Source organism: Antechinus flavipes, chromosome 1 (genome assembly GCF_016432865.1).
Source record: "Antechinus flavipes isolate AdamAnt ecotype Samford, QLD, Australia chromosome 1, AdamAnt_v2, whole genome shotgun sequence".
NCBI lineage: Eukaryota > Metazoa > Chordata > Mammalia > Dasyuromorphia > Dasyuridae > Antechinus > Antechinus flavipes.
This window is the reverse complement of record NC_067398.1, coordinates 159,789,812-159,809,735: the sequence shown is the minus strand read 5'-3', so window position 1 is coordinate 159,809,735 and position 19,924 is coordinate 159,789,812. Positions and strand designations below refer to the sequence as shown.

General features: G+C 33.7%; 1 protein-coding gene across 1 annotated transcript in view; it reads left to right on the top strand.

Annotated features, from left to right (window-relative positions):
• Positions 1–19,924, top strand: part of POLK (DNA polymerase kappa) — an 88,238-nt gene that overhangs the window by 5,003 nt on the left and 63,311 nt on the right. The window contains exon 2 of the mRNA XM_051992110.1: positions 19,568–19,716. Within this exon, the coding sequence (XP_051848070.1) occupies positions 19,585–19,716 (132 nt within the window). The 5' untranslated portion in view covers positions 19,568–19,584. The remainder of the gene's footprint in view (positions 1–19,567; positions 19,717–19,924) is intronic.

Sequence of the window (19,924 nt, the reverse complement as noted above, 5' to 3'; positions counted from 1 at the left end):
TTGAGCAGTATTTCCAGATAAATAGGACTTGCATACGCTTCTTCCTTCTTTTTTTCTTTGCTATTGCCAGTCCTACCACCATAAACCCTGACAATGTAACTAACTTCAGATTAACATCTGAACTAAAGAAGCAGAAACTGGGTGTGGTTTATAGATTCCAAGCAGGAGCAAAATGTATTCACAAGGGAGGAAGTAGAGGAAGGAAGTGCCAAGTGGAGATGTGGTGGGATTGTGCAGGGCAGGGTAGAGTGAGGAATTTCTATGGAACTGGCTTGTTACTAGGTAGTTTGTATCTAAGTATAGTGATATATCAGAAATAAGTAAGTTGACAACTTCCTCTAACTCTTTTGTTGGAATTCATGTTATAACTTATTTTCTTCTGCTAATATATTAAATTACTAACCCTTTTTCACCATTTTAAAAAATGGTGTTTCATTAATTTGTATTCATTTCTCACAGCCTAGGGAGAGGCCTGTCAGTCACTGTCAGTTACTGTTCTTAGACAGTTCTAAACCTTGAGTTCATTTTCCATGTTGGTTCCTATCTACAAGTTTAGTTTTTGTCTCATAATATTTTATAATGCTTACACTGAAAGCAAAATCATGCCTCAGAAGCCAAAAATAAAGAACATAGAAAGGGAATTTAATATTATATGTAAGTATGTGAATGTGTATGGAAGCAATTTATCAGACGATCAGAAGAGTTGCTTTAATTATTTGCTCTGTTGTTGGGCACTTAAATCATCCATACAGACCTTTTTTAAAATTAAGGTGAAAGATGTCATAGCAAATTCATACTGATTTCTCAAGTCCTCCAAAATTAAGAGAAGCTTTTGCATAACCTATTGTATCATCTTTAGAGATATTTAGAAAATAGCAGGAAAGTCAAGTAAATTTTAGCTTGCTTTTTGAATTTGGTATGTTCCTAAAAATTAAATCAAGGTCTATTTTTAACATATAATGGGTTGGGAAATTGTAATTTCCTTCACAGTTGTTAAATCTGATTTTTAACAAAATATTTTTTGTTATTGGCTATATTGGCAAATTATGGCACATATTTGAATGGACAACCCAGCATAAAGTATATACTTGATATCAATATGCATATTTTTTTAAATTTAAATTTTATTTTATTTAATAATAACTTTGTATTGACAGAATCCATGCCAGGGTAATTTTTATTACAACATTATCCCTTGCACTCGCTTATGTTTCGTTTTTTCCCCTCCCTCCCTCCACCCCCCCCAAGATGGCAAGCAGTCCTATATATGTTAAATATGTTAATATGCATATTTTTTTAAAAGCTTTTAAAACTAGTAAGATAAGCCTGAGTTTGATTAGGCAGAAAAGATTTAGCTTGATTCCATATAGGAAATTCTACAATGCTTTTCATTGATTCCAAATTGCCTGCCGCTAAAAAAAACAAACAAAACTGCTATTAGTATTTTCTCAGTATTCTACGTGGCTGCAGATCATGGAACATTATGATTTAAGAAAGACGTGGTGGATACAAGCAGTCTAAACTATGCTGTTGGATACCATCAGCGAAACTGTGAAATAGATGTTAGGTTCATAGGATTTAAAATGGAAGAAGAACTTAAGGATTATTTGGTCTAGCTCTTCATTTTACAAGTATGAAAAAAGAGACTCAGATTACATTTATTTCATTAGCAACTAATTCGGAAGTGAAAGAGAGTGATTTAAATAATCTTTTGCTCGGCAACTTTCTGCAAATTTGATAAGTATACTATTTGTCACACTATTTTAAAGACAGACACACACATACCCTTTCTTTCCAGTTTTTCATACCTCACTCCCTGTCACATACTTTTCAGTAAAGTGATACTGCCTTTCCTAGTATTCCAAGAACAAAACACTTCATCTCTTGACCCTGGGCATTTTATTTTCTTATCTCCTCAAGTCTTCCCTGCTTTCCCTTATTTTCTCTTTGTTAGCAGAAGACTTCATCTTATCATTGACTGAGAAAGTAGAGGTCATTTATTCTGAGCTGCTTTACCTCCTTTACCCTACGTTTCAAAATCTCTCCCCTTCCAGTATATCCTCTACTGAGGTATCAAAGTGATATTTCCAAAGGTCAGATCAAACCAGTCTCTCTTTTTCTATTCAATAAACTCCATCGTCCCCATATCACTTCTTGAATCAGACATAAAATGTTCCACTTGGTATTTAGAACTCTTTACAACCTGGCCTCTTCCTACCTATACAGTCTTCTTATGCTTTACTTCCCCCCATGCATACAACAATCCAGCTACACTGGCTTATTTGCTTTTTCTTATACAAGATGTATTATCCCACAACTCAGTGCATTGTCCTGTGCCTGTTATTCAGTCCTTCTGTGACTCCTATTTTCTCTAGCTTCCTTCAAGACCCAATCCAAATCTTAGCTTTTTTGCATCTGTCTTTTCCAGATATCCCTGCCCTGTTCTACTAGTCTATTCTCTCAGAAATTACTTTCCATTTTCACTAAATATCTTTTACCTGCAGTTATTTCATGTTGCCTCCATCATTAATATATAAGCTTCTTGAGAACATATGCCTTTCTTTATATCCTCAGTACTTAGCATAGCACTTAATAGACTGATTATTCCTTTAAGTTATAACCTTATATCCCTTTCACTTTCACCAGTAAAACTTTCTGAAAAAACAATGTATGTCAATTACCTCACTTTCTCTTCTTATCTTCTTCCAATCTAGTATGTACCTTCAATACTCTATTGAAACTGCTCTCTCTAAAGTTATCATTGGTCTCTTAACTGCCAAATACAATGACCTTTTCCTTCAGTCCTTTTTCTGCTTGATTGAACTGCATTTGACTATGTTGACCACCCTCTTCTGGATTTTTCTTCCTCATTGGAATTTAATTTTCCAAGAAAGAACCTTTCTTGGTTCTCTTCCTACCTATCTGATCATGCTTTTCGGTCTCCTTTGCTAGAATGTCATTTATATCCCATCCTCTATTACTCAGTATTCTGTCCTGAGCTGTATTCTCTTTCTACACTATCTCTGCTGTTGATCTCATTAATTTATTGGGTTGGTTTATTAAGTAAAAGTGATTTGGAAAGCTTTAGAATCGTAAAGAAAGGTAGATATTGAATTTGGAGAGGAAAAATTGGGACAATTTGAGTACAAGTTGAAGAAAGAAAACTAGAACAAAAAGACCTGGAGTGAAAGAAGAGCAGAAAGAGAGTTTGAAAGACCCAAGGAAAGAAGGAGTAGACACATAGAAAGGAACTCAAGAAGAAAATAGTAGGTAAAACAGGATTAAAAGGAAATGGAAATTGGATGTGGGTATGGAGGTACTAACAACATAAACACCCGAACAAGCAAGGAAGGAAGTTGCTAGCAGTACTGACAAGGACTCCATGTTTCCATTGGCCTCATTTCCAAAATATGCTACTAAGGAGAACAGAAGAATGTTATCTAGAGGAGAAAAAGAAGGATTATGAAACATTGGGAGCTAAGAAACAGATATGAAGCTTTCCCCAGAGGAATAATCCAGACTTTCTGAAAAGGAAGCAGCTATTTACTGCCCAAGAAATGATGGTGTGGATGCATGATGAGAAGTCATTCATCTACTAAGGGTGAAATGAAAAAGAAGAATACTAATACTTGGTAACTCTCTGCTGCTGGATTCTGAGGCAGATTTGTATAAATATGATTGATCACAAAAGTGGAAAATTCTGTTCCTTCTGGGCAAATATCCTTTGGAATTGAAGTTCCTCAGAATAAAAATTACTTACAAAAATTTTTTTAAAATTCTTTGTGAATGTAGATTTTCATAATTTATAATTTCAGTCACTTATTCCACATTTCTATTCATCTTTGAAAGTCTTGTGACCTATAATGACCGTCATATTGGGTTTGTGATATAATGGGAGGATTGTCATATTCTTTTTCTATGTTCTGCAGTGTTTCATTCTGATACACTAAGACCTCCTCTAAGATTTTTCCCTAAAATTTATTTTTAAAAATAAGAATTTTCCCTTAATTATTGTCCAGTTTCACCACAAAATGATAATCACCCTTTTTATTATTTAAAAATATTAATTTTTTTTTGTTTTCAAGTTTTCAAATATATTCCTTTCCCTATCCTCTACTAATTTACCTTTTAATCATAACAAAAAATGGAAAAAGATGAAAAAAAAATAGTTCATCAAAAATAACCAACACATCTATAGAATGATAGTGTATATAATATGCCACATCCATAGTCCCCTGTTCTCTGCAGGGAAAAGACACATTTGTCTCTCAACATTAGCATGCCTAACTCTCCTTTTCTACAGGACCATCATAATTATATAGTTTTTGACATGCAGTTGATACATAATTAATTAGTTTCAATTTCTTGTTCTTCGTGTTTACATTATACTCATGATATGTTGCAAGTTTTACTCAATGTTACTTTATTTAAACTTTCCCAGTTATGTCTGAGTTCTTCTTTATAGTTGTTTCTCACAGCCCAGTAATTTTCCCTTATATTCATTTTATGTAGCCCAGTGGTTTTCAAAACCTGTGCCTCAAAACTTCTCTCAATATCAAGACTTCTACATTCCCTACTTTGCCCTTAGATTAACTTTGTAGCCGGCTTTGTGAATTTAGTATCAAAAAATTTACAAAAGCAATTATATCCTTTGTTGTAAGTTTTCAGAAAGTAAAAAGAAAGAAAGAGGGAGAGAGAGAGAGAAAGGAACAAGGGAGGGGGAGGGCATAGTGAGGCAGAAGAATCCCTATGAGCCTACATAAGTTTATTTGGGAATCCTAACTGCCTGGGAATCAGCTATATTGTCAGTTGAAATTATGAGTTTAAAAAATAAAAGTAACATAATCATTTATTCCCAATCAATAGACATCTACTTTGTTTCCAGTTTTATGCTATTACAAAAAGTGCTGTTATGAATATTTTGCTGTATATAGAAGCTTTCTTTTTATCTTTCACATCATTGGAGTATTTACTTAGCAGTAGTATCTCTATATAAAATATAGACATTTTATTAATTTTTTAGTAGAATTCCAAATTGTTTTCAGTATTTCATAGGAATATGTATCTAGTACTAGAAAGGTCCTCCGGATTTCTATGGTTGGAGCAATTCATAGTTCCATTAACAATGCAGTAGTATGCCTGTCTCACATTCTCTCCAACCCTGAATATGCATCATTTTTTTATCTTTGCCAACACCTTTCTACTCTTTAGGAAATGACCTAAATATTCAGTGGTGGACTCAAAACTGCAAAGTGTTTGAAGTTAGAAGAAATGTGCTTTTTTTTTTTTTTAACCACTTGGTATTTTAAAAAGCTTAACCACAAAAAAGCAGAATTTTTTTCCATTCACACATGCAGTACTGTATATAACTTGAAACTGAAGTAAAAATCAATCATGTATCAGATCATAAAATGTTTGGTCTTTTTTATAAATCACTTTTTAAAAATTATAATAACTATTTCTATCTAGGACTTCAGATCTATATGTATATCTATAATATACATGTATATATATGCATATATTTATACATAAATACATATTAAATGATTTTCTTGTGGTTCAAAAAACCCGTATTTCTCAGAGTCAGGACATAAATGACATCAGGTTTTCATGGCTTGCAAACTGGTTTTCTGTTTACTTTGTCACACTGCCTGTTGCAACTATGCTTTTCATACAGAAATTATACTTGGCAAGAAATTTGTCCTAGCTTAAAAAAGAAAGTTCATTAATAAGATCTATTCTCCCTATGAGAAATCTATATATTTCCTTTAAATTTTTAGGTAATTTCCTAAAGAATGAGGGCAAAGATGAAAAATGATGGAAATAGTCCATGTTGAAGAGGATGTGAAAAGGCAGACTCACTAATATATTATTGATGAAGCTATCAATTGGTCCAGTCACAAAAAACCTATAGTATACTTCATCTCATTTTCTTATTTTGTTATTTTAGTCTGAAGGGGAAGGAAATATAAAAAGGGAAAAGAGTTTCATGCTTCTTGAAGTAACTTTCCAAATACTTTAAAATCTAAAATAAATTTTGTTATAATGCAGAAAATCATCCAGTTTGAGATAGTCTGACTGCAAGAGAAATGAACAAAAAACCCACCAAAAAAACCCAACCCTTATGAAGCACAGACAAAACTCAAAAGCATAGATTTTAGGGCCATTTAAGTGTAGCAGGAAACAGCCCCTCAACCTAAGTAGAGTCAGTGGAAATAAGTGGTTTATATATAGCACAGTGCAGTCATTATTCAAAATGAGTACCAGAGGTCAAAGAGAAAAGGTTAAATTGCATTCATTGTTTTCTGCGTTTAAAAAGACAAGGAAAAGCAAAACATTTTTTGTCCATAATGACTAGAATAAAATAGATTTTGATAATTCAAGGGCACAGGCTTCAATTATTGACATCTATGTGGAACATTTCATTTCCTTATAAAGATGAATAAATCAAACCTTGCTAGACTTATTGATATATTTGCTTTATGCATTCTTGCAAGAAACCTGAGTCCTCTGATCTTGGCATAGTAAACTTTACCAAAACAAATAAATTTTGACAACAATATTGTCATTTCTAAGTTAATTATCGAAATGTCATGCACAAATTTTAAAAATGCAGATCTTTTAAGACAAATCACTCTCTTACCATGTCCCCCTTATTTTGAACCTCTGCATTTGAATTTTTAAACCCCAGCAAAAGACTATACATTTTTTCCTATTAAGTTTCTTTTAAGGAATGGGGAAGAAAGGGAAGAGGACATTCGAAATGGAGAGGATATAAAACAAAAAATATCTATAAGAATTTTTAAAATAAATTTTACTTGATTAAATTTGGCCCATGTTCAAGCCTGTCAGGATCTTTTTGAATACTGACTTTGTCATTCCCTGTGTTATCTATCCATCTCATATTCATATCAATTGAGAATTTGATAAGCTGTTATCACTTTATCCAATGTGCTGGTAAGTTAAATAGCAGAGTTCTAAGTATAGATCCCTGGGACACTCTACTGGGCACCTGCTTCCAAGTTGATATCAAGCCACCTGATGACTACTTTGGGGATTTCCTCATTCAGTCAGTTCCAAATCTACCTAAAAGTACTATTGACTAACCCAGATCTTTTCATCTTTTTCACAAAAGCAAAATGAGAAACTGTCAAATGCTTTGCTCAAATCTAGGCAAACTGTCTGTAGCAGTAGTGTTCTCCTTATCTTTTATTCTGAATAGCCCTATCAGAAAAGGACATAAGAAATTGGTCTAGCATGGCCTGTTCTCCATAAAGCCATCCTGGCTCTTTATGATTCCTACTTCCTTTTCTAGATGTTTTGATTATATTGTACCTTCAAGGATTTTGCCAGAAATCAAAGTCAAGTTTACTGGTCTGAAGTTTGTAGACTCTATTACCTTCTCTTTTTGAAAAAAATGAAAACATCTGTTTGTCCTGCTTGCTGAAGTCTTTCAAAGATCATTGACAGCCAGTAATCATATTATTCCATTGTTTCAGTTTCCTTGTCTGGTAACTTTATCTCTTGCCTCCTCTGCCTTTATTTTTCCTAAGTAGCAGCTCTCTATTAGTCTTTTTTGTTACTGTTCTATTCTTTCCAATTCATAGGTTATTCACTTTTTCTCAAAAGTTGGCAGAGAGAATAGCTCGATGATACTTAGCAGTTTTTTTTTAAAGAAAAAAAATACAAAATTCATTTATAAGAACAAAAGGTCTTTCTCTTCGTGGGACATGGCAGGGGAGGTCAGAAATGAAAGAGTATTAGCACTATCAGATTTCAAAATTATGTTTAAAAACAGGATCATACAACTTAAGTGCTTGTTTAAAAAAAAAAAAAAGTAGATGAGTGGAATAGATTAAATTAGCCAGATTCAGAAGCTAATGTCTTTTAAACCAAAAAACACAAATAACAGGGGAGATGACCCATGTTCAAGAACTGGGAAAATTAGAAAGCAGTAAGTCAAAAAATAGATTGAGATCAGAATCTTAAATTTTATCTAGAGATATCTAGAGATACTATAGTACTGCCCAAATATATACTCAGTGTTAATATTAAATATCATGAAATCATAACTCTGGAGCTGGAAGGAACATCAGAGTCCATCTAATTCATTTCCCTCATTTTACAAATGAAGAAACTGAGATACAGAACTATTAAGTGAAAAGACCTATTGTATTTACCTAATATATTCAGGATCACACATGCAATAATTATCAGAGATGAGATTTTAACCCATATTTTCTGACTCTTTTCACTGTTTCAAGCTATATCAGCCTTCCCAAGTTTCCCAAAATAGACAATACTAAGAGTGGGGGGACATTTTAAGATAAAATCTTAGGAAGTCCTGTTACTTCCCTTTTCTCAGCAGCATCTCATATCTGTCCCTCGGAGTTGGAGCCAACTTTAGAACTATGATTATCTGACCCTTCTCTTCATTTACACTGCTGTCATCTTAAGATGTTCATATACTACATATAGAACTAGAGCATCTTTTTGGGACCTCTAACCTAATCTCCTCATTTTGCAGATGAGGATGCTGAGCCCCAAGGAGATTGTTCTTTGTCAGAAGTCACAGATGTTGTAAGCATCTAAAGTAGAATTTGAATCACCCAGTGGCTTTGGAGTCAGTGATGCCTGGGTTCAGTACCACCTCTGATTTTTATTGGCTGCATAACCCTCCCCAAATCACTCATGCTTTTAGTGTTCTACAGCATTCTATGAGATGGGCAGAGCAGGTAGTAGTCTGATAGCGGAGGGTCTTCTTCACTTAGAGGAAACTCCCTATAATTAGTGAAATCACAGGACTGGCTTTAAAAAAAATCAAATGAGATGGATGGCTAAATTATAATGTAGCAGACTTCCTGACTTCCTAGAGAATTACCTTTCCTATTTTTGTGGAATCAAAAAAAAAAAAAAAGCAAAACCCAAAACTGATGTTGATATGATCATATTATTGTGTGTACATAAATAGAGAGCTATTAAGTGACTTTTTCCAAGAACTTTTTTTGTTTTCAGTTCTGTCTGACTCTTCATGACTTCATTTGGAGTTTTCTTGGCAGCAATACTAGAGTAGTTTGCCATTCCCTTCTCCAGCTCAAAGGAAACTAATTTTTTTACAGATGAGGAAGCTGAAATAAATAGGGTCAATAACTTGCCCAGGATCACAAAACTAGATATGAGGCCATATTTGAACTTAGGAAGATGAGCCTTCCTAACTTCAGGCCTAACACAGTATCCACTACACCATCACCAGGCCACTGTTCAAGATTACACAGGTAATACACATCAGAGACAGAATTTAAACCTGAATCCTGTATCTCTCGAACTACTACTCATTCTACTATACTGAGCTATGTCAACCTCCCCCAACTTCTCAAAACAGACTCTAGAAGAATTAATTAAGTTTGAAAGGGACTTTGGATATTAACTGATTAAAATTGGGGAGAAAAAATAGAAACAAAATGACTTCTCTCAAGTAAAATGGCTATCTCAGAAATATGGGACCCTGTTCATTTGTAGTGTTTATTATCATTTTATATGTTGGATTTTGCATATCCAGAAATTTAGAAGTATCATTTCTTCCACATTATAAGGCTTGCAATTTATACAACAAGTTATAGACCATTATGAACAGGTTAAGGCTAGAGAAGCATTGTAATTGTGAAGTGTAGTTGTTCCTGCTTTCTGTTTGTAGCTAACAGGGGCCAGAATTGTTGAGGCAAAGTTTTATAGCAAGTAGCATTCCTTCCCCCAACCTAAAACTAATCAAATGATCTTTCTGCAGACAATAGAAATAGCTAGGTTACTCTGCTCTAAGCAACAGGGTTAGTGGTTAGATAAATGAATGACCATACTGTGTAGGCACAATCTGGGTAAAGATTTTGAGATTTTTTTCTTTTTCTTCTTTTTGCTTTATCTTTGAAAAATTGCTTTCCCCAAAAATATGTTAATATGGGGCCCAATTCAGTGCTCTAAACAGAATAGATAATTATTTAGGGGAAGGGAAGAGAGCTAGCTTCAATCAGGAAATACTAGGTTTAGGTTCAGCCTTTGACATAATGCTTGTATCTTAGGCAAGTTCCCTAACTTCTCAGGGCTTCTGAGTAATTTTCTGTATGGGTAGTTAACAGAAAAGCCGTCCATCATAACTGTTGTAGTTTCCTCAGTAAACTGCTCCCAACACTGATGAAATCACAGGTCTTACACTCCCCAACTCAAAACCTCAAACTATTTTTAGTTCAATAAGAAATATATTGCATTTAAATTCAGGATTACTAAATTCTCCAGTGACCAATGCCTTTCACCACAGATAACAGTTTGATAGCTATGAAGTGACTGACCCCTTTCATGCTAAGCTGACATATAGTTGGAGAATTTACCCTTTTGGAAAAATAAATTTTGTACATAATTCCTATGTTAAACTTCTCCTTTTTTCAGTATATTTCTTTTCCCTTAGGATTTTTTCAGTATTCTTTGGATTTTTTTATTTTACATAACTTTAGACTACCAAATCCTAAAGAAATTTAACATCTTTTTTGTTTATTTACATCATGCTCTACATAATAACCCTGTTTAATGATGTATATTTTCTATGTATACACACACACTATATATGTGTGTGTGTGTGTGTAATCATATAAGAATATAAAATATGAATTTGGATTATAATCCTACACTTTCTGAATTATTAATATGCCTGCAGTAAACTTAGATGACTGAACCTGAAACATGTAACCTGTTCATAATGGTCATTGTATTCATAATGGTTGTTGTATAAATTGCAAGCCTTATAATGTGGAAAAAGTGATAATTCTAAATTTCTGGATATGCAAAATCCAACATATAAAGTGATAATAAATACTCCAAATGAACATGGTTCCATATTTCTGAGATAGCCACAATTTTAATCAGTTAATATCCAAAGTCTCTTTCAAACTTAAAAACCATGATGATGTCTGTTGAATTGAAGGAAAAGAGACATTTTCTAAGATAACTAATTTTGAGTTGGATAAGGATATTCAGAAAATTTGACTTATCTGGATTTACTTTCAGTCTGGTATGTAAGTGTGTGTGTGTGTGTGTGTGTGTGTGTGTATTGTGTGTTTACACATACAGATTAGATGACTCCATTGCAATTTGTTTTTAATTTAAAAATTAAGATATAAAATAGGGGAAAAAATCATTGCCATGTACAGAGCAGAACATAAAAGATTCAAAATATAAAATAGATTTCCAATTCAAGAAAACCTATATAATAAATACTACACCATGTCCAGAGTTGTCCATCTTTTCTTTGCTTTGTTGTAGGTTTTCTTTTGTTCTCTGCTGTACACTTTTTACTTTATTCATTTTCTTCCCTTGTGCCCTTCTCCTCCAAAAGGTTACAGTTAAGCACAGATACACACACACATATATATACACATATATGCATATATGTAAGTATTTATAACCATGCACACGCACACACACACACAGACACACACACACATATATAATTCACATGCATCTATGTAAGACTATATTATGCTTCATCTTCTATTTCTCTGAAGGTGAACATCTTTCTTCGTAATCCAAGCCTTTCTGTGTTTTTCTAATCCACCAACTCATTTCCTACATCATTCCAACAGCATTATTCCAACCTTATACAGTCTAATAATTTTAAATAGTTTCAAACAATATTTACTGATGTGATTGGCATATGGTGTACTTTCCCTGTTTTTCTTTTGATTAAATCTATTATAGCTTTAACTTCGTCTGGGATCACAATTAGTATTCCTGCTTTTTTTTAACCTAATAAATTCTACTCCTGATTTTTATTTTATATTTGTGTATTTCTCTTATTTCTTACCTCTTCTGACTCCTCTGCTTTATATCTATCCATTACCTTGCCCTCCTATTACTTAACCTATCCTACACCACCCCCCACAAAGATCTTTCCCTTATCCTTTCCCCCTCAGCTTTTCTTTTTGCCTTCTTGTTTCTGTCTGAAGTTAGAACATTTTTATAGCCTTCCAAATATATATGTAACTTTATTTCATTCCTATTAATCTATACATGCTTTTATACCCATCCTTTATTATACTCCCTCACTCTCTTATTTCTTGATGATTTTACAAGACTGTTAATTCTCTTCTAAGTGTTTGTGGTGTTCTTTCTTTAACTCGGCTCTGGTGTGAGTAGGGTTCCCTCCAAAAATCCCTCCTTTATTCTCTTCCTCCTCCCTATCCATTTAGTTTCTTATTTCTTTCTGAATTTAGAAGACTTTTATACCCTTATATGTATATAAGTATAGTTTCTTTAACTCATTCCTGATAAGGATAGGTTCCAGAACTACCAGCTCTCCTTCCCTATCTAATTCCTCTGTGTCAGTTCTTCTCTCATAGCACAAGTGTGTAAGATAATTATTCTTTTTACTTTTTCCTACATTTTGCTTTTTTAAAATCACACCATACTCAGCTCTATCCCAATTTTTCTTTTGAACTAATCAATTACTAATGACAGTTTTAGACATATGGTTTACATTTCCACATAAAAAAATAAATTGTATCCTTATTGAGTCCTTTGTACTCTTTGTTATTTACCTTATATTTCTCTAGGATTTTGGATGTCAAATTTTCTATTAAATAAAGGTCTTTTTGCAACAGACTCCTCAAAATCTGTCAGTTCATTGAATATCAATTTTTTTGTTCAGGATCATGCTTAATTTGCTAGGTATGATGTTTTTGACTGCAACTCCAGTTTTTGGCTCTTCCCAGCATCTCTAATCTTTTAATGTAGTCACTGCTAGGTCTTGTGTGATTCTAATTGCAGCTGTTGTATTTGAATCGTATTTTTCTTGTTTATTAGAATATTTTCTCCTTGAGCTAGGAGTCTTGAAATTTGGCTATGATATTTCTGTAGGTTTTCCTCAGAGAATTCCTTTCCGTTTGGTGAATTTTTTCTATCTCCTTTCCCCTCCTATTCTAACACTTTAGGACAATTATTTTTTGTATCAAGTTTCTTTTTTTGATTGTATCTTTCAGATAGTCTGATTATTTTTATGTTTTCTTTTCTTGTTCTGTCCTCTAGACTTGTTTTCTTATGAATTACCTCACATTCTCTTCTATTTTTTCATTATTTATATTTTGTTTTTATTATTTCTTGGTCTCTTATAATTTCACTAGTGTTCCCTTGCCCAATTCTAATTTTAAAGGAGTTGTTTTCTTTTTTATATTCTGGATTTCCTATTTTAATTAGTTGATTTTCTTGTCATAATCTTTTTGGGGTTTTTTGGCTTGTTCTTATTTTTTTTAATTTTCTTCAACTCTTCTCATTTGATTTTTAAAGTCTTTTTAAAATTGTAAGCATTAAGTATATAGCCATGGTTTTTTCCTCCCGTGTCCTTCTAAATCAATTTCATTGGTGTAATTTTGAAAGCTTCATTTAATTGCTGAACTGATTCTTTTTTGTACTGTTGAATTCTGTGTTTATTTTTTAATTATTTAATTTTTAGCATTTTTTAAAATAGCATTTTATTTTTCCAAAAACATGCAGATAGTTTTCAACATTCACTTTTGCAAAACCTTGTAGTCCAGATTTTTCTCCCTCCTTCCCCTAGACAGCTAGCAATCTGATCTAAGTTAAACATGTCAATTCTTGTAAGCATATTTCTATAGTCATCATGCTGTGCAAGAAAAATCAGATCAAAGGGGGAAAAAACAGGAGAAAGAAAAAAAAAAAACAAGCAAACAACAACAACCACAAAAGTGAAAATATTATACTTTGATCTGCATTCACTCTTCATAGTTCTCTCTACATGTGGTTGACTCTTTTCATTCCAAGTCTGTTGGCATTGCCTTGAATTACTTCATTGTTGAAAAGAGCTAAGTCCATCACAATTAACGATCATATAATCTTCTTGTTGCTGTGTACAATGTTCTCTTCATTCTACTCACTTCACTTAGCATAAGTTCATGTAAAAAACTTTTACTTCAAAGAGTAACATGAAATGTCTCCTTGCCCAGAGAGAACTTTATAGAATACACACACACACAGAATTTAAAAATTAAATGAGACATTGAGAAAAAACTAAAAAAAAATTAAGAAAAACAAGATTATGAAAAAAGAGCCAATAACCAAAAGAGGTACAGAGTCTCAAAGATGAAAATAATAAATTAGACATCAGGAATGCTTGAAAATCCCATATTTAATGAAATAAATGTTCATTCTTTCCTTCCTCCCCCCCCCAAAAAAAAAAAAATGGCACTCAGTTTTGCTAGGTAGGTGCTTCTTGGTTGTAATCCTAGCTCCTTTGCCATCTGGAATATTACATTTCAAGTTCTTCAGCCTTTAATGTGGAAGCTGCTAAATTTTATGATTTCCTGCCATTGTATTTGGAATATTTCTTTCTAATTGCTTTTGGTATTTTCTTCTGGTTCTGGGAATCTTGGAATTTGGCTGTAATATTTCTAAGAGTTTTCATATTTGTATTTCTTTCAGAAGGAGATGGATAGATTTTTTTTCAATTTCTATTTTATCTAGGATATAAGGGCATTTTTCCTTGATAATTTCTTGAAATATCTAGACTCTTTTTTTGATTGTTGTTTTCAGTTGGTCCAATAATTTTTAAATGATCTCTCCTGGATTTGTTTTCCAGATTAGTTGTTTTTCTAATGAAACATTTTCTCATTTTTTCTATTTTTTCATTCTTTTAATTTTGTTTCATTGTTTCTTGATGCCTCAGATTCATTAGCTTCCATTTGCCTAATTCTTATTTTTAAGGAATTATTTTCTGCAGTGAACTTTTATACCTTCTTTTCCAGTTGTTGAATTCTGGTTTTTGAGTTCTTCAGTGAATTTTCTATATTTTTTTCTATTGTTTCTGTTCTATTTTTAAAGGTTTCTTTAATATTTTTGTGTGCCTCCTTTTACAAATATGTTCATTCTCTTTTCATAATTTTCTTGCATCAATTTCATTTATTTTCTCCATTTTTCCTCTAACACTCATCTCTTTCTTTAACTCTTTCAGGAATTCTTGTTGACCTTGGGTCCAATTAGCACTTTTCTTTGAGGTTTTGCTTGTAGTTGTTTTCATGTTATTGTCTTCTTCTAAATTTATGTCTTGTTCTTCCCTATCATTGTATTAGCTTTTTCAGGTTAGTTTTTTTTTTTTTTCTTGCTGTTTTTGGTCATTTTCTCAATTTATTTTTTCACTTAGAACTTTATATTAAAATTGGGCTCTGCAATTTGGAACTATGCCCAAAGGGCTATCAAACTGTACATACCCTTTGATCCAGCAGTGTCCCTACTGAGTCTATATCCTAAATAAATCAAAAAAGAGGGGGAACACACCTCATGTGCAAAAATGTTTGTAGCAGCTCTTTTTGAGGTGGCAAAGAATTGGAAAATGAGTAGATGCCTATCAATTGGGGAATGGCCAAATAAGTTATGGTGTATGAAAGGGATGGAATATTATTATTCTATAAAAAATGATGGACTGATTTTAGAAAGGTTTGGTTCTTCTCAACAGTTCAGTGATCCAAGGCAATCCAATAAACTTTTGTTGGAAAACTCCATCTACATCCAGAGACAGAACTATGAAGACTGAATGTAAAAATCAGCACATGCTATGCTGTGTTCACTTTTTTTCTGTTTTTTTCCTCTCTCTCTCTTTCATGGTTTTCTCCTTTTGTTCAGATTTTTCTCTCCCAGCATGATTCATATGGAAATATATAAAAAATTAATGTACATGTATCACCAACACACACACACACACACACACACAAGTTTACATGTAACTGGGGAAAATAAAAATAAATAAAATTAAAAATTTTTTGAAGTTGGGCTTTGCCCCTCTAAGAATGAGAAGGCACTGTTGTCTCAAGCTTAAGATTTTTCATACTGCCGTTTTCAAACTGGGGGCCTGCAAGCTTTTGGTGCTTCTAAAGTGGGGTAATTCAGGGCAAGATATGGTTGTTGCTCTCCCTGTCATCACCTTGATCTTTATTCAAGAAGGGCCCATGGTCCCTTGTAGCCACAAATATTAGCGTTCACAGCCCTGGAACTGTGGCAGAGTACTTTGTTCTCCTGCAGCCTCAAGTGCTCACCTTCTTCTTGGCCCTGAAACTGCAAAAATGGCCCCTAATACCTTGTTACCAATCACAAGTAGTTCTTTCCACCCTTGGGTAGAATTGCCAACAACACCATTTGTACCCAGTGTCAACCAAATGTCCCCTGTAATCTCTTTCTGACCAGTTGTATGGCCCCCTCTGCTACTGCTGTTGTCACAGCCTCCTCTCTCTAGGATCTTAAAATATGTTGTTTAGATTGGGACTCTAGTATGAATTTGCAGTTTCATGACTTTATGCAGAAATGCTTGGAAATTCTGGATTGATGTCAGAGAAAGGATACAGTGTGATGTTTACTCAAGGATTCTTAAGGATTGACAATGTAGGAATAACAGAAGGTGAAGAGACTGTGTTTCTAGAGCATAAGAAATACTTTAATATACCTGTTTATGGGAAATAGTAAACTAGTAAAACCAGAAGAAGAGTAATAGAGTAGGAGAAAAGGCAACAGCCATCTGAGTGTCTATGGTCACAATTAGGACAAAGAGCACAGTTGGAGGGAATTTTAACTTGGAAATAACTCTGATATATGCCAAAACTTTCACCTTCCATATATACAGATTTGAATATAGATGGAAGTAAATGTATTATGTTTTTTCCTTCCTTTCCTACTTTACCTTCCCTCTTTACTACCTACTGTACCGGAAAGTAGTTAAACAATTTGGTATAATGTGTCAGGATGTGTTTAAACTCTTTAAACTGTGAGGGAGCCCTTGTTCTTGTGCTCACTCCTCATAGAATATCCAGGAAACAGAATCTTTGATGTGTTTTTTTTTCTTATAAATGAGAATATTGGGGAAAGAAAAAAAAATGCTTATTAATTGAAAAAGGAAAAAAAAAGAAATTTTGTAAGCATGTGAAATGCAAATAACAAAAAAGTGTGGTTCCGAGATCAAATGAAAGAACTTACAGAGCTGAAGAATTTTAAAATCTTTTTTGTGTGTGTCAGTCAATAGTTCAGTAGTCTTTAGGCTCTTAAGTGCCTACTATGTGCTAAAACCCGGGCCAGGGAAGGGGGGGGTACATAAAAAAAAATTTTTTTTGAGTCCTTGTCCTACCTAAAAAAAATCTTAATAATTTAGTGGGAGAAAATGAACACAAAAAGAAATCTGGGAGTGAGGAGGAAAAAGCAGGTGAGAAATGAATGAAAAAGTAGGCATGGTACCTTCTATAAATGGAGAAGGCCTTAGCCTTCTAATCTGGAATTCAGTCAGAAGGGTACTGAGGATACTGATGAAGTGTAAGTACAGAAGCTGATTCAGTCTCTAAGGAAGAATGATGGGTTTCTTAATGATGATGTTTCCTGGAGGCATGATGTAATCTAGTACAAGAGTACAATCTGATAGGCTATGAATGTGCTAGGCATTGTATCCATTAGTGAAGCTTTTGGATCCCTTTTCAGAATAGTGTTTTTAAATTACAAAGGAAACATGTTATTATAAAATACAATTATCATGATAATAAAAAGAAAAAAAATCCGAGAACACAAGTTAAAAATGTCATGCTCTAAAATGAGAACTGGAAACTGAACTGATGACTGGAGACCATAGCCTTATATTGAAGCAGCAGGTAGAAACCATCAATAAGCCCAATAATTTTTGAGAAACTGCATTATGGGAAATCCTTTCCTTAGAATCAGACCTCTGGCATTGGGAAAATTTGAAAACTTGGAGGTGGAGTTGAAAGTCTTGGTTGGTATTTCCTTTGTTTCCAAATTATTCTGTGTTGTTGTTGAATTAAAATTTGAAAACAAAGGAAACACCAACCAAGACTTTCAATTCCATCTCCCAAGTTTTCAAAATCATGTACCAGGATACTTCCAAGTATCAAGATTGTCCTCGGAGCCAAAATAGGAACTCTAGGCCAGAAGCAAAGAATTTTTCCTTAGAAAAAGCCCATTGTACCAAAAATAGTCCTAGCACATTGTTATAAAAACAGTTCTATCAACTGTGCATGCCCTTTGACCCAGCTGCATCTTTACTGAACCTGTATCCCAAAGAGATCAACAAAAAGGGAAAAGGACCCACATGGGCAAAAAATGTTTGTAGCAGTCCTTTTTGTTTGTAGTGGCAAGGAACTGGAAATGGAGTAGATGGCCTTCTTAAAGTGAAGTGAGTAGAACCAAGAGAACATTGTACACAACAACAGCAAGATTATACATTGATCAATTTTGATGAACGTGGCTCTTTTCAACAGTAAGGTGAATCAGACAAGATCCAATGGTCTTGTGATGGAGAAAGCCATCAGTACCCAGAGAGAGGACTGTAGCGACTTAGTGTGGATCACAACATAGCATTTTCACTTTTTTTGTTGTTGTTTGCTTGCATCTTGTTTTTTTCTCTTTTTTTTTCCCCTTTTTGATCTGATTTTTCTTGTGCAGCACAATAATTGTAGAAATATGCATAGAAGAATTTCATATGTTTAACATATATTTGTTGGAATCCTTACTAACTGCTAACTAATTAGAGTTGATCTAATCTTACAAGAAGATGTTTTGGCCAGAACCTGAAACAAGGTACTAAGTAGAACTAATCAAGACAAGGCTTGTGTTCCCACCTTTACTCATTGGAGTCCACAAGTATGCTAGCTTCACAAAGTACACTTTCTAACTTCAAGGGAGTCCACATCTCCCTTAAAGCTCATTGGGCCAGAGAGCACTATGGGAGAAAACACTATGGGAGAAAACCCATAATCCCATTCTCTCAGAAGAGGCAGATAAAAGGCCAGCGATGAGGGATCTATGGCAGAATACATTTTTTCCTCTTGGCTGGCTGATTGCGCTGGACTCAAGAGGAATGACTCTGGTGCAGAGAACACTTTGACGGATTTCAGTGGAGCTACGCCAGAAGCCCTCTCTCCGCGGCAAGTTGGTGGCTGGGCTCCCCAGAAGGAGATAAGAGAGACCTTCCATCTCTGTCTTGGTTGGAGGCAGAAGAAAGCAGAGGCAGAGGCTGAAGGACAGAACCTTTGGATTTGGAGACATCCGAAGGGCTCTAAGCCTCTAAACCGGCTTTGCTTTGAGAAGAACAAACTCCAACATTTGAACTCTAACATATATTGGATTATTTGCCATCTAAGGAGAAGGGAGAGAGAAAAAAATTTGGTACACAAGGTTTTGCAAGGATGAATGTTGAAAACTATGCATGTACTTTGAAAATAAATAATTAATTTTTTTTTTTAATGACAGTTGTTTCTGTTAAGATAACTATTAAAATCACTAAATACCCCTTATAGAAATTATATTATGTCAGTTGAAAGAGACTTTAGGGATTATCTTGTCCAGCCCTCTCATTTCATACATAAGGAGATTGAGGTCTAAAGAAAGAAGTGATGTGGTCAAGTTCACCCAATGAGTCATTGGCAGAACCGAGAAAAGAAACCTGTTTACCTGATTTCCAGTACATTGTTTTTCAACTGTATTGGTACTTTCCATTTTTGAAAGTAATTTTATCCTTTTTTAGGTTTATTCATTTGCACAATGGGTAGTACAAAAGAGAATAACAATGACAAAGATGACCTTCTGCTTAGAATGGGACTCAATGATAACAAAGCAGGAATGGAAGGATTAGATAAAGAGAAAATAAATAAAATCATCATGGAAGCCACCAAGGTATGTTTTTGTTTGTCTTCATTAAATAATCAGTAGAATTTTTACTTTCACTTTAAACATAAAAAGTAAATTTCAGATGGTTTTAAAGTAGTTAATTTGTTCTTTAAGTTATTATAGTTCTACTGTCTGATGTAGTGCTTAGCACATAAATGATTGAACTGAATGGAATATTCATTTTGTTATTTATTTTTGATGGTTTTTAACTTAA